Source organism: Phycodurus eques, chromosome 9, assembly GCF_024500275.1.
Source record: "Phycodurus eques isolate BA_2022a chromosome 9, UOR_Pequ_1.1, whole genome shotgun sequence".
In the NCBI taxonomy this organism is placed as follows: domain Eukaryota; kingdom Metazoa; phylum Chordata; class Actinopteri; order Syngnathiformes; family Syngnathidae; genus Phycodurus; species Phycodurus eques.
The window spans coordinates 18,868,449-18,884,122 of record NC_084533.1 but is presented as its reverse complement, the minus strand read 5'-3'; the positions used below and the strand labels follow the sequence as shown (position 1 = coordinate 18,884,122).

General features: G+C 39.1%; 1 protein-coding gene across 1 annotated transcript in view; it reads left to right on the top strand.

Annotated features, from left to right (window-relative positions):
- tenm1 (teneurin transmembrane protein 1) overlaps positions 1-15,674 on the top strand; it is a 228,295-nt gene that overhangs the window by 101,564 nt on the left and 111,057 nt on the right. The window contains 2 exon segments of the mRNA XM_061685196.1: positions 5,563-5,765; positions 10,141-10,348. Coding sequence (XP_061541180.1) covers positions 5,563-5,765; positions 10,141-10,348 — 411 coding nt within the window.

Sequence of the window (15,674 nt, the reverse complement as noted above, 5' to 3'; positions counted from 1 at the left end):
AACCAGTTTTGATCCCCTGATTTAAAGGGAACTCTGAACTTCTCCAAATTATTGTTATGTTTCCGCTAAATCTAACACAATGTTTACAATCATGATTTTGATTAAAATACAAAACATGTTCTCTTGAATAACATATTTTAGTCCTTGGTGGAGGGGGAGAAAAACTAAACTAAACAAAATAACAAAAACAGTTGACAAAGTCTCACAGGGTCCAGGCTTAAATATGTTTCTACACATGCAGACTTGTCAGTCACAGACATAGCCTGAGGCTTTGATGGTGGACAGTGAGGGCGAGAGTAATGGAGGGCCTGAAGGCCAAGAGCATTATCTTCTCCTGACTCTGACTGGCACTCATTAGGCTGCAGAGTAGAGAGAGGTGGCTGAAAGCTTATTCAGCCACCTTCACAAAAAGACCTTAATTGAATCGAAGTAATTATAGACCTTTCTCACTGTGATATTTTTATTCATCCTGGAGCAATTTTGCTTGCATTTGTAACACTATTAATGTTGTCTGTACCAATGTGTGTGAGATTGACATCAGGCGCTCTAATATGGACTTACACACACACAGTTCCAGTCCCTCCAGACATGTCCCGTTACCGTAAACGTCATATGCACTGTTGCTCTGTTCTTTGCTTCATTAGAATCTCTAGGACAAGAACATTAATGCCAACGACGTTTTAGTTCATTAGAAAAATGATTACGTAAAGTGTAATTGATTTACCTGAATTACCCGTAGGCAAGAAAAAAATAATTAGACCTTGTACTCCAAGTCCTAAAGTAGCTCACAGTCATTAGTTGGCCAGGTATCCACAAGACAATGGGGAGGACAGATCATAGGCTTTATTTATAGAAAATGGTTCTAGTGACACAATTCAGATTTTTGTGAACCCAAACGGCAAAATTCAGATATGGGTTATGGCAGCTTAAGGAGAGACAGAGAGAAACACACAATCAGATATTCTCAAATCAGAATCAGGGCTGTTCAAAATATGGCCAAAAAACTGTAATCAGTCTCCTATGTGCCAATGCAACTATATTGTAAATAGGCACATGGTTTAGTTGACCGAAGCAGGGTCAATATGTTGTTGCTTTTATGCGTAGACATGCCAATGAAACATCTTTCTTTTAATCAAACTCTAGTTCATTTCATTCCTTAACACAACAAACAATGTCTAAGCTGGTGCGGAAGAAACCAACCAGTCCAAGACCTTCTGCAAGAGGTGGTCTCGTTACAGTTCCAGACACACTAGTGTGGTTGGCATGTGATGCGAAAGCCATTTGACCCCAGATCACTACAAACTACATACAGTATAATTGCATTAGCTTTTACGCTAAACAACTCTGTAGCCTGCTCTTCTTTCGTGTTGTGCGAGTTGCACAACAACATAACGCGATAACATCGGCTAACAGGGAACTACAATACACTGATAATAAAAATATAAATGTCGATAATATGCTCCCATATGGTAATATGCTTGAAAATCATTACGGTGACATAACAACATGTGGGATGTAAGCATATTAGCTTTACGGAGACGTTTTTGGTATGTCACATTAGCAGTTAGCACCCACATACTTGCTCAATATTTGATGACTTGTTTCTTTTATACGTCTGAGACTTCTTTTCACCGCATGAATGAGAATTATCTGCTGGAGTTGGGCTTTTAAAATGCTCTAGTGTATTGTAGATTGTCCACATAATTATCAACCTTATCAACAAATGACAGTTTGGCTCAATTTTGTGTTTATTTATGCTTCTTTCTTTCACAAATTTCTGGCTACACTATACATCACACCTATTGTGTACATTCTTGTGACCAATAAGTGAGTGCTGTCACACGGTTTGTTCTGATGTACTTTGCTTGGAATTTCTACTGTATGAACATGGACTGAATCAGGTTGCACACATTTTCTAACCCATGAATTAATTCTGACCATCCATTCATCCATTTTCTGAGCCGCTTCTCCTCACTAGAGCCTATCCCAGCTGTCATCGGGCAGGAGGCGGGGTACACCCTGAACTGGTTGCCAGCCAATCGCAGGGCACATAGAAACAAACAACCATTTGCACTCACAGTCATGCCTACGGGCAATTTAGAGTCTCCAATTAAAGCATGTTTTTGGGATGTGGGAGGAAACCGGAGTGCCCGGAGAAAACCCACGCAGGCACGGGGAGAACATGCAAACTCCACACAGGCATGGCCGGGGATTGAACCCGGGTCCTCAGAACTGTGAGGCTGACGCTCTAGCCAGTCGGCCACCGTGCCGCCTTAATTCTGACCATAGAAAGCTAAACACATGTTTAAAAGCACTGGTGTAAGAATGTGCATTGGTTGCCAACTGATGATAAAAGTACAGGAAAGCCTTAAGATATTTTTTATTTTAAATTTTGATTGTATTTTTCTCAGGAGTCCTACAGTAAGCGGATGCAAGTTCCATCATGTTTTTGATTGCTTTCAAAATGATTTTTTTACATTTTTGCTTGTTTGTTAGTTGCCAGGCAAATGCGAGAAAACAATGATTTCTTGTTTAGTTAAAGATTGGTATTGTGCAGAAACAGCAATTGGATTAAAGCCTGGTACACATAAATTTAATCTAATGTGAGAGCCCAAACACATAGAAAAAAAAGTGTTTTCTTACTGCAACTATAATGTGTTGGGTACTTGAGATGACCAACAAAGTAGTATAACGCAGACTTAACAATATCTCCATGACGACTGACCTGTGAGAAGCAGTATGGTGCCACTGGGCATGCCACTGGGCATGTAGACTTTAGGAAAATACAAATAAAGAAAAGGAGTAGTAGTAGTAGTATTAGTAGTTGTAGTAGAAGAGGAACAGGCTACGGTAGCTGTTAGTTTATCTGGTAACTGCATTTCTTGCCAACATTCTTTTAATTTCTATTCTGGCTAATGACTTAATCTACCATATATAAACCCACAATGCATACAATTGTTCTTCCATTTCTGAAGTTCCTTAACAGCTAGAGCTTTACGTCGTTTCTTGATTGAATCGTCACGGTGCAAGGAGTTTGTGGCTCCGCCGTTGTGTTCATTATATTCATACAGCATTTGATTGTAAATATTGAACATATTTTATCTTTTCGATTGTCTGCCCCAAACAATTCTGGAGAATAGCTTTAAAACCATCTGATAATCCCATATGACTTTGGTTGGAAGTGGGGAATCAGTCTCAAAATCAGCCTCGTTACCTTTCATGCATTGATTGTCAGCAGCATTCTCAAACGCCTGGAGGTGTCAGAGTAACTTTGCAATCTGTCTATTTTCTGCTGGACCCACATTATGTCCCCATCCTCTACTATTTCCAGCAGAGAAAATATTTTTTTTGCTTCTGAGAGAGATGCAAGGATGGTTTTTCTTCTTTCTTGCATCAGCAGCAGTAATTTGACGCTGCCAGCTTCTCTTTTGGACATGCTACTCTCTTCTTGGCTCATTCCCCCGCACCCATTTTTTTTCTTCCTCCTCCTACAAATCTTCCCCTCCACCCCTGGTTTACCCAATGCCCATACTTGCAGATGCCCTGAGCACTGGTGTCTGTCCACATATTGCATCAGACGAGAAGAGCTACAGTACAGTAATTAGCATCAAAAGGACTTGGTTGCTCATCTCCCTGCCAGTCAGCTGGCCCGCCGTGCTGCTTGTGCTCATGTCTGCCTGCCTGTGTTGTGCCAACTGCCATGCCCGATTGATGTCCTATTCATCTAAAGTTGAATAAAAGGCTGCTTTCCTCGGGACATCTATCCCTCTGCTGGCCTTTATTTTTGTGGTGAGGTACAAGAGTGAGGATTAGAATTAAAGTGAATAGACTGTGGCGGTATACCCAGCAGGAATGCGTAAAAGCATACTTTAGCTCTGCCAAGCTGCTTACATCCTACTACGATAATTGGAGAGCATTTTGTATGTTTTTCTCTCTGTCCAATCACATCTGAAAAGGACCCTGAGCTTTTGGTCAGGGATTGTTTTGCATGGATACACAAATTGCCTCTGGTTTTAAATTAGACTTTGTGTCGTAGACCTCAGAGGTTGTTAAAAAAAAAGTGTGTGCATATCCCAGTAAATTTTAAGTCACTTTATTTGGAAATCCAGAATTTTTTTTCCAGATCCATATTTGTCCTTTTTCTTTTTGTGGTGGGCAAAGCATCTATTGTCTGTTTATATGTATGTTAATGTATATATATATATTTTATTTTAATTTTCATCCATACTTACACATTACATTACCATTGACATGTATGTGAGCTCTGAATTGAAATGAAACAAATACTGTAAAGAAATTTAGGCAACGCATTCATCTTGATTTTTGAAAAATCAAGAAAATCTATTTTATAAAGGAATCATGGATCAAAGACAGACTTGGTTGTCACTCATCCACAGGGCACATATAGAAAGACAACTATTCACAGTTACATGCACATCTACAGTCACTCAGCAGGAATTGCTCCCAAGTCAGCCGTATGTACTACAACAAAGCCAAAGCCTGCGAAACCATCTAACCGAAAATAAATTTCACCAAGTCAATATCATGATTTTTCATAATGGGAAGTCATGAAACGATCATTAAGAATGATCAGCTATTGCCCATAAGTGTCAGTGCAAGATTTCTTGTGAGATTAATCAGTGTGATAGCAGTATTGCAATTTCTAATGCCAGACAACAGTAATAAGTAGCACTGATGGTATAAACAGAGATAGCTCTGTGCTCTCTCGCTCACTGTCATTTGACTGCACAAGATATATGACAGCTGGGTTGTGGGTTTGCATGATTTTGCCATAATGAAGTGGTAAAGATGCGGCCATTATAGATAGAGAGCGCGCAGACTCATCCATGAATCTGCCCCTAACTGTTCATCTGCCTTTGTGGCTGTAACGATCGGTGGGCTCCCCTCTGTCACCGTATTTCCTCCATCGTCTTTTAGAAGCAAAGCTATATCTCTCCATAAAGGCAGGCACAAAGAGGGCTGAAGAGGTTCGCCTGCTCCACCGACACAAAAGACTGAGGCCTGGTGGTTGATAAAGGCTTATGGAAAGGCAAGAGCTAATGGCCAAAGGATTTTGGGAAATACCCATTCTCCTTAGACACAAAGATACACTCTCACTCAAGACACTATCTCTCTGCCATGATTCTGTTTGTGAATGCATGCATACATGTGGGCACCTCTGTTCTGCACTCTACCTATAACGCTCTTCTTTCTGGTGCACACTATTTTTCTTGTTACAAGATACTAATATACCATGTCAAAGCCGCTTAGATCGTATTCAGACAAAACTCTTTATTTTAAAGCAATTCATCTTCAATGTAGAGCCTATCAAAAGGACTGCCCATACAGAATCTCTTGAAAAGCAGGATTTTTACAGCGATGAGTCATTCCTGATGTCTCTTCTGTCTTACTTCATTTGAAGAGCTGTTGATCCCAATGATGTTTAAAGACATAGATCTTGTATTTAATTGGTCCTTTGCCTGTGAAGATATCCTCCTGTTTTCTTTGATAAATCTACAGTAAATGATCTTTACATTACCTATCTGTGGTTTGAATCTGCAGAAAAGTGGATGCGTGGCCGGGCCATCGACCGAGGCGAGGTCAACATTGGAATGCAACAGAATCAGGCCATCCCACCCGGAGTGTTTTGGAGGTTTCATATGACTGTGCACCATCCAACCCACATGAAGTTCAATCTCTCTCTCTCCCATAATGCATTGCTCGGGGTCTATGGACGCAGGAATATACCACCTACACACACACAGGTAAGCTCCCATGGTCATGTCAGACACACTCTCAGCGAGCAACATGTCCCAAAGGGTTAAAAAGATCACTAGCCATTAAAAAAAAAAAAAAAAAAAAAACATTGCAAAATGTCAGAGATCTTTGATGTATAGTTACTCCTGAATATCACAGTAACCAGTTTCCCAAACTATTCAGGAAACATACTGTAAATACTGTACATCAACATCAACTAATACAACATATATTCTTACAAGAATCATTAATAAAATGCAATTGGTCAAGTAATTTTGTGCCTCTTTCATAATCAATGACAGTGACCCAATGAATAAAAGGGGGAGAGAAAATAGCCTTGGGTCGGGACTTGTGACATGAATGAGAAAGGATCCTCTTGAATATAAATATTCCAAAGGCAAACATTTCTCAAATGGCATTTTTCTGTATTCACAAACACAGTTTGCATGTTGGGAACAAGAGGCTGTTTTTGTTTCTAATGCTGTTGTTTCTAGTGTCTGCAAAATGAATTTCCCTCTTTTTTTGCCCTTTTATACAGGGAAAAGCAGTTCCTCTGATTAAGCTTGCCTGTGTGCCAGTTTTCAGTCAATCTCCAAATTGAAGGCAGTAATTCTTCATCTACAGTTTGGTTTTAAAGCTGCCCAGCCTGAGTGATACCAGGTCACAAGGGATATAGGAGAGCGTTATATACTAGCGGTTAATTCTATACTAGTATATCTAACCATATGTGAGCATCTCTTTTGCCAATGACACAATATGAAGAGGTGCATACGATAAAATAAGTGCAGTTCAGCATGAAGGGTGGAAGCCTGGCATTTTACATTTATATGCAGCACATTTGTATGTCAGCACATGTAATACTATGCAAAAGTCTTGGACCAAAATTAGATTTGTTGTTTTAGCAATTCATAATGATCATATACAACTACAAGGTCACTAAGTAGAGCATGGCCAACCCCACATCTTAACCATTAATAAAACTAAAAACAATTCATAGAGATCTATCTGTATTTGGGTTTGTTTATCCATTTGTCTGTTAGTAGCCTACTATATTATTGACACACATGGAAAATAAATACATAAATAAATAACACACCCTCATCCAGATCATCACCAAAATAGATGATGCAATGTTCTTGAAATGTAGTTGGTTGTTCCTTTATGCACTATTCCTCTACAAAGTTTTGTGCATATTGATTTTATATTCATTTGTGTAAACATGCTGTGTTCTATTGTGTTATGAGTGATATTGACTGCTGTGGAAAAGGGTCAGTATAAAATCGATGTTAGTGGGGACTTTTGCACAGTCTCACAGTATATAATCGAGCTCTGTGTGTGACTTCCAACTAACCAGGCATTCCCTGTGATGAACATTTTGGTTATGTATCATGTATTTATCAATATGTGGCTTTACAACGTTTACGGCTAGGAAACTGATATCCTTGACTTACTACTACATGCTATATTATTTCAGACATACCAAGCAAATCATATGACTCACAGTCCTTGATGTGAAAGGTTGCAATTTTTCCAAGCAAAGTGTTCAGACAAAAAACACACAGCACAGCAGAAGGCAAGCTGTATAACTGTCACTTTCACAAAGAGATCTAATTAGTGATTTTTGACACGAGTGTGACAACCCGCCATTGGGGATGTGACACACTTACTACATGTCATTAATGAGATTTAGGAATGAAAAGTTTATGTATGTACAGTATGTACCGTATTTTCACGACCATATGGTAGACTGTATTAAAAGGCGCAGTCTCAGTTACGGGATCTTTTTCTGTAATTAACACATACATAAGGTGCACCGTATTATTGGGCGCAGGCATGGTAAAACATACGATAGCTTAAAACATACGGGAGCATGCATGCACGCGAAAACAATGTTTTTAAAAAGGCAGCGGGAGCAAAACTGAGTTCAGTTGTACTTTATTGAAGTACTGAACAATGTACTCATGTTATTTTTTGATCAATCCTCATCCACAAATCCATCAAAGTCCTCATCTTCTCTATCCGAAATGAACAGCTGGGCAAATTCTCCAACAAGCACACCGGGTTCCCTCTCGTAATTGTCAGAATCAGTCATCAATTGGCGAAGTTCGTTTTCCTGCTTCCTCCACTTGCGAACCATGGATTTGTTGATCTTGAAATCTCTCGCGGCTGCTCGATTCCCATGTGCCTCCGCGTAACTGACAGCTTTCAGTTTAAACTGTGCTTCGTAAGCGTGTTTCTTCGTAGGTGACATTTTCGTGGGTCCTTAGCCAAACCGATGTTGTTTTGCACAATGCACATACCGGCGCCATATACCTAATGGGGGCGTGCCTCTAGCGTCCTCCTTCATGCGCACCCTTCCCCCTTAACGTCCGCATACTGTCCTCAGCCACGTCCGCTTTTCCTCTGTATAAGCAGCGTGTCAGCAGGAAATGCTCCCAGTCAGTCAGGCGGAGCGCTCATCACACAACAACATTTATAGATGTTGGAACTCGGTGCACACATAAGGCGCGCCGCATTATAAGCCGCCCCATCCATTTTGGAGAAAATGTAAGACTTTTAAGTGCGCCTTATGGTCGTGAAAATACGGTATGTACAATATATTGAGGAGGACACAAAGGCAATGTGTCTGATTAGCTAAGATGCCAAATAGCAAGCACTGAATTGTTATTATTATGTGAGCTGTTGGTGGGCATGTTGCATCGGATCTATTAAGATACAATTTTGTTGTATCTGCCCATACAGCAACAGTAACGGCTTTCTATTTTATTCTAAGATTGTAATCCTTTATTAAGGTTCCAAAGAGCTGGCAATAAATTGTGTGTTCATGCAAGAGTTTGCACGCTGTAACGTGTCAAAGTGATGGTATTTAAAATAGGGTTTTGCGCTTTTTGATAGCTCTGATTGTTTTCACCATGGACCTTTGGGACAACACCACAATGCCAAAATGAAGTTTAAAGTGCTGGAATCTGATGTGTTAGAGGAAGAGGCAAAGTAAACATAGCCTGGTACTGAGTTACAGAAAGAGAATTACTGAGTTACCTGAAGTGGTACTTGAGTGAAAATGCAGGTATCTTAACAGAAAATAATGTTGTAAGAATTTGAAGTCACCTTGTATTAATTGAGTAAAAGTCTTAGATTATCTGACATTTGCTGTACTGTCAGAAGTCATTTTCTGATATTAAATGTACTTAAATATTGGAAGTAAAATTAATCATATTCAAAATAGAGGGTGGGGAGAATTTAGATTATATTTGTATTCATCCATCCATCCATTTTCTGAGCCTCTTCTCCTCACTAGGGTCGCGGGCGTGCTGGAGCCTATGTATTCATTTTAATTTAATTTTAATTTATTTTACTTCAGTTGTGAGGTTACAGATCTGCATTTAGGCTAATGAGCAGTAAGCCTGGCCATCACCTGACACTAGTGTCTGCTGGCTTCAAACTGGAAAGAGAGACAGAGGGACACACTACCGGTGTGCCCATATAAAGACTTCCAGATTACCTGCGTCTCACTTCCTGGTCCAGTGTTGAGAAAGTTCATTTTCTACGTGAACTAGTTCAAAGTTAAATTTACCGTTTCAAAAATAAACTCGTTCAGTTCATAGTTCAGAATTCAAAATTTTGAAACATGCAACACAGTATGACAGGAACGATGGTGAAAGGCATTTAAGCATTTAAATAATGCTATCAGTGTTCTCATGGCATAATTCAGACTGTTAGAACTGTTACGGTTTGGTCTGCATCCTGCATTCCCTAAAAATAAGAGATCAGTGGAAAGATACTCATATTTCTACATCCAGTTGTCATGTTCACCCTCAGTTTCGAATAAGGTGCTCTGAAAGGCACTTTGAACATGCAAGCATGTTTTGCTATGGTTAAAAATATGATATGATATACGTTTTTCCAAAGGCTGTTTTTTGAACAATAGTGTTATAGTTGAACAATACTACTTTATTGTTCTTCTGTAAAAATGGGTCGTGAGTTAGCTACAGTAGGACATTTTTGGTCCCAGGTTGACAACAGTTGAGAATCACTGTATTACAGTATATGAAGGTATTAAAAATGGTTTTAATTAATAAATGTTCATTTTTATTATGTACGGAAACTTATGAGACACCTTGGATTTGCATATACTCATATATATGCATATATGCTAGCCTGGTTGGTGAATACCTGGGTAGTTTTTATATTTCTGATATCCACAGTTAAGGCTATTCCATTAAAGCTGAAAGCAATTTTTTAAACTATTTTGATAATGCAATTGACTGTTTCTGCAACAACAACAAAAACACCACTGTCCAAGGTTTGCCTTTGCAGTTGTGTTTTTTTTTCTTGCTTTGTGGAAGCAGTTTTACTGTTGTCTATGTTTCCTTGTGTGTCTAGTTCGACTTTGTGAAACTGCTGGATGGAAAGGCGGTGCCCAGGTCTTTGAGTGATCCTATTTCAGCTGGTAAAGAACCTAAAGGTTTGCTGCTTAGCGGCCTCCAAGAAACACGCTTCATTGAATATATGGACCCTGGCACCTGGCATCTAGCTCTCTACAATGATGGACGCAACCCCGAGCAAGTCTTACTCCACAGCACTCCCATAGGTGAGGATTTGTATCTTCACAGGTGGCAATATTTTGACTTGTTTGAGTCGTTGAATGCTGCCACTGTATGCCCACTTGTCACAGAGTTCTTCGCTGCCTTGTCCTCTCTCAGTTTTCATCTGTTTATATATGAAAACAGACTGACATGTTGAAGTGTCAGGTCATTTATTTTAGTGTAGAACTTTTCATATTATTCAAGTGAGCTTGGTGTGGAAAGAGACAGACATTTGAAAGAGAATGGTAACTGCTTGTATAAATGGCAAAACTCGGTACAGCACTGATTGCTATGAGTCACACGGATCCTGGAGTAATTTGGAGTCTGAATAATGTGGTTGAATATTGACAAGTGGATAATTACCAGTGGCATTTTTATTTGACATTACATTAAATGAAGGTAGGGGGAAAATTAAAATGTTGAGAGGTTGCAATAATAAGATGGGCAGTATGGGTGGGGGGGGGGATGTTTCATTGCTGAGAGAACACATGCATGTGACATAAAATACATTTCATCATAAATATGTATGGATAAAACCTACTCATTACACCAACATTGACTGAAAATGGAAGAAAAAATATTGCTGGGTTTTTATTTTGTGATACAGTAGTGAATACTGCGAGTGATACCCAAAGTGATGACATTTGGGTGCCTTTTCTCAAGGGCACATCAGCTTAATAAATTACATTTAAAGAGTCAACAGAATGTGCAGACATTTCTGTGTGTAGGGCAAAGATGCAAAGATTAGCTGCACACCATTGATCCCAAGTCTTTTCATCTAAAGTTGATATAACACTAAAGAGTGACAAGAGACACTTTATTTACAGTATGCTGTCCACAAATGTTATAAGAAACTTATTGTGGCTGGCACGGTGGACGACTGGTTAGCACTGGGGACCGGGGTTCAAATCCCGGCCCCGCATGTGTGGAGTTTGGATATTCTCCCCGTGCCCTTATGGGTTTTCTCAGAAGACTCCGGTTTCCTCCCACATCCCAAAAACATGCGTGGTAGGTTGATTGAAGACTCTAAATTGCCCGTAGGTGTGAATGTGAGTGCGAATGTTTGTTGTTTATATGTGCCCTGCGATTGGCTGGCGACCAGTTCAGGGTGTACCCCGCCTCCCACCTGAAGATAGCTGGGATAGGCTCCAGCACGCCTGCGACCCTAGTGAGGAGAAGCGGTACAGAAAATGGATGGATGGATGGAGAAACGTATTGTTTTTGTCTCGAATTGTCTTAGACTTCTCTGGGCTCTAAGGCAAGATCCTTCAAACAGTACAAACCACATTCTGCAATTTTCCAGCAAGTCTAGACTCCAAGGTGTTGCATGGAACGTTGGTAAACTTGTAGATGTAGCTTATTCATCTATAATGTGTCACTCACAAGTAGTAATTTTATTGCAACTTATATTTAAAATATATTTCTAAAACCCAGGAGCACATCAATACAACCAAAAGTGTTAATTTTTGCACACTCTGTTCTCGAGACATCCATCCATTTTTCTGTACCGGTTTATCCTCACAAGCGTGTTGGAGCCTATCCCAGCTATCTTCAGGCGAGAGGCAGGGTATTCCCTGAACTGGTCGCCAGCCAATCGCAGTATTCTCAAGACACACGTGGCAAATCTACAGCTACATGACTGAAGTGTGTTGAATCAAAAATAATTAACACAGATGACACAATAAGCATTCATATTGAAACAAAATGAGATGTTGTGGACTCACATATAAAAAAAAATGACAAAAAGATTTACTGACTGTGTTATTATTTTCAATGTAGTTCAGTAAGGGGACTTACAACTTTTTGGGAATTTGTGATTGAGATGTTCTGCTTATGTAATCATCCTGATTACACATGGATGTTACAACGGTTCCAAAAGAAGAACCTCTTGAAAGACCAGGCTGTAAACTATTTTAGGTGAACTGCCACATTGTGACAAAAACACTGTTAAGAAATCATGAAATTCTTTTCATTTTGACAGCGTTCTTTATGTAATGACTGACAGCATGCAACCAATAAGTACAGGTTTTATTCCAGAATTGTTGAGCAGTTGACGTTCGGTTTGAAGGCTGATACAACAACATTTGTTTCATTTGTATATGCTGAGGTGGAGTGGAATCGGCCTCCATTCAATAATGCAAATACAGTCAAAAGAGATGGGCTTTGAATGCCAGCCGGCAGTCCTACGATAGTCAAAGTCAAACCAATTCAAACCTCTGAGAATGGTTATGAACTATCACTGTGTTGTTTTGGATGAAGGAAACCAAAACCACTGAGCTGTGAGGCAAACCATTCTAATATGAGACCCTGTGAGCTGGAGCTAAGGGTGGAGCCTGAGAGAAGAATAAGATATGAGATGATCATTGTTGGGAAATTGAGCTTTTGTACAGCAAATAGAAACTGGATCCAGCTATAAATATTGAGAATAAATAATGGGGCAGCATAAGATTGCTCTTCAGAACAAATTAAATAAATAGAATCGATAAACCTGAGTCAGTATGACAGCAGTAACATTTGAGAACTTGAAGAATATAAAAACAATATGTGAAGTCAATGCCGATTTACCACAAAATGCTCGTGGCCATAAAAACACATGGGTGGTCATAAAGCATGGTTGCAAAAGCAATGGGACATGTGATTAAATGTACTGCAATGCTGTCAATGGGCAATCACAGTCATTTCAATTATTTCCTGAGACAGTAAAAGAGGGATTGTGAACCAACATTGAAAGCTGTATCTATTCAGTCAGCTGATTACAGGCTTGCATTGCATCAGTAAAAGATTATTTGGTTTATTTCTAGAGCACAGTAAGAATATAGTTGCTGCTGACTAAAAAAAAGCCCCAAACAAATCTGGATTTACACTATGAACCAAGGCTGACAATAGAGAGAATGCTACTTTAAAAACATTGACATACAGTATCTGATTAAAAAAATTACATAATCAGTATATTAATTATTCACCTCTTTCTGTACCCACTGTGCTAATTTTGCATAATTCAAACACCCCACTTTTTCCCTTTACATTCTGCTAGCTATTTTTCATCTTTGAAGTACATTACTATCAAAAATGATGATTTATAATCGTATAGATGCATACACATTTTCTATGAAACAGATGAAATCCTGGTTAGAAAGTGCTTGGGCATTTCTAGTCAGCTAAGTAGTCAATTCATTTCACATTAAACCCAAGGGTCATAAAGCATGGCTAGAACTTTAAAAGGCTCATAAACTACAATTGGAATGCTTATTTGACCAATCAGATCCCTTGGGTGGAAGTACCTATTTTATAATCTCACTTAGCTGCAATAACTTATGGCATGAATGATTTCCAACTGAAAAAGGTTTAGTCAGTGGAAAGAATAGATTATGCATGCATACACACACACGCACACACACACACACACACACACACACACACATGCACAAACACACGCACACACACACACACACACGCTGTGTAGTCAAATACACTGGTCTTCATGCATTACTTGTTAATTGCCTGGAGAATATTATAGCCAAGATATTGACCTGAAAATGCAGATCTTAATTGACTGTTTCAACCTTCCCGATCTCGAGCTTCTGAGAGATCATGCCGTCTTCTCGGAAATAAAAGATCCTCACTGACCTTCCAGAGGAGTTCTTGCTCATTGCATTTGTCAGGTGCCACATCCAATATTAGAATTTACGCTTGTGAGTTTATTTTTCTTCCGAGAGGATAGAAGACTCACATGAGGAGGTTTCCTGACTGTGTGGGAGATGATTGGCACTCCTCTCCATCAGTGTGACGATGACAGCTGATGGAGGTGAAAATGACTTTGGTTTCTATAGTGATGGACTGCTGTGGAGGAACTGCGCTGCCTGTCTCATTAGCATGTGTCACGCAAGCCTCAAGGCGAGAGTCACATATCTGTGTGTGGTTTTTTTCTGTAAAAGTGTGTGTGGTGTGTGTGTGTGTGTGTGTGTGTGTGTGCAGGTGTGTGTGTGGTCGATGCCATTGAAGGATTTGTCATTCATGCAATCTCAATAAAGGAAGTGAGCAGACAGCAGTGGTTTGACTCTTGAGTCGATCTTTGTGCAGAGGAGCAGAGCAGGACAGCACTGGGGCAAATAAAGGATGACGTTTTAATCTGTGCGTCTTCTGTTCTTTCCATTTTCAACTCAAACTGAAAAAGTGACTTTTTATTTTGTTTTAAATTCATTTGTTTTTTAATCCAACACAAGAAATGAAAAACGGCATGATTTTTCATGTTTTAAATTTGGCTTAACTCAAAATACAATGTTGGTAAATGGGGCACAGGATGGAGTTTGATTTTAATATTTAAAAGATGTATAACGTCCAAATGGCCTATATTTCACTAGTTCTTTTTTTGTTCTTTTTACCCAAGAAAATGAAACTGGCAGTCATTCTCCAATAATATCAAACCGTTTTGGAAGAATCGTTAAATAAAAAATTGCCCTGGGAACGCCCATTTTGCATCTCCAAAATTGATGTGCCACCACGTCTTGGTGTGACATCATCAACCGAACTGGAGACCCAATTGATCAGTTAGCTGCCACAATCACTCAGACAATCAATCCGCCATATTATAATATAGAAAATTATGTATTGTTAACAGGAACAAAATGCGACTCTTCAAGGAAGAAGACATGACAATGGCTTTCACCGATGTTTGTCTGTCGGATTGCATTGTCTCTATTTTCATTCTTCTTCCAACCCTTGAGCTAGTGATACATAATAATCTATCGGTCTTGGTTGTGGGTCATGGCCTAAAAAAGTGTGTTTGCACCATAATATAGACTATAGACAGAGAAGGAAAGTTCAGTTCACAAACTGGTTCTGAAAGCAGCAAAAGCATATCTTCCGTGTCAGAAGTAATGCATTAAGTCGATTACAATAACCTTTTAAACACATTCGTCTTTGATACAATCTGGCTGATTGATTATTTAATTGATCATCCTGATGACTGTGGTGGCTAACAAGCTGAAGTAACTTTATCAGTGCTCATTATCAAATCATAACACTAAATATGTTCAATTACTTATTAAAATCAGACTCAGTCCTGTAGCCCCTTTTTCAATTTTATACTTTTGCTCTGAGCCTAAAATTGAATTGTGTAAAATCTGTATTTTTTTTTTTTTTGTTTTTGTGTTAAATTTTAATACAAATAAAATAACAAGTCACTTTTTCGTTTTTCTGTTACCAATTGGAAATGGGAAGAACCAATAAGACACAGATTCATCCTTGTGAATTACTTTTAATTACATTGTGTGGTTTACACTGATTACATGACATGACATTTGATCATGAACAAAGACTTCTATAGAATAT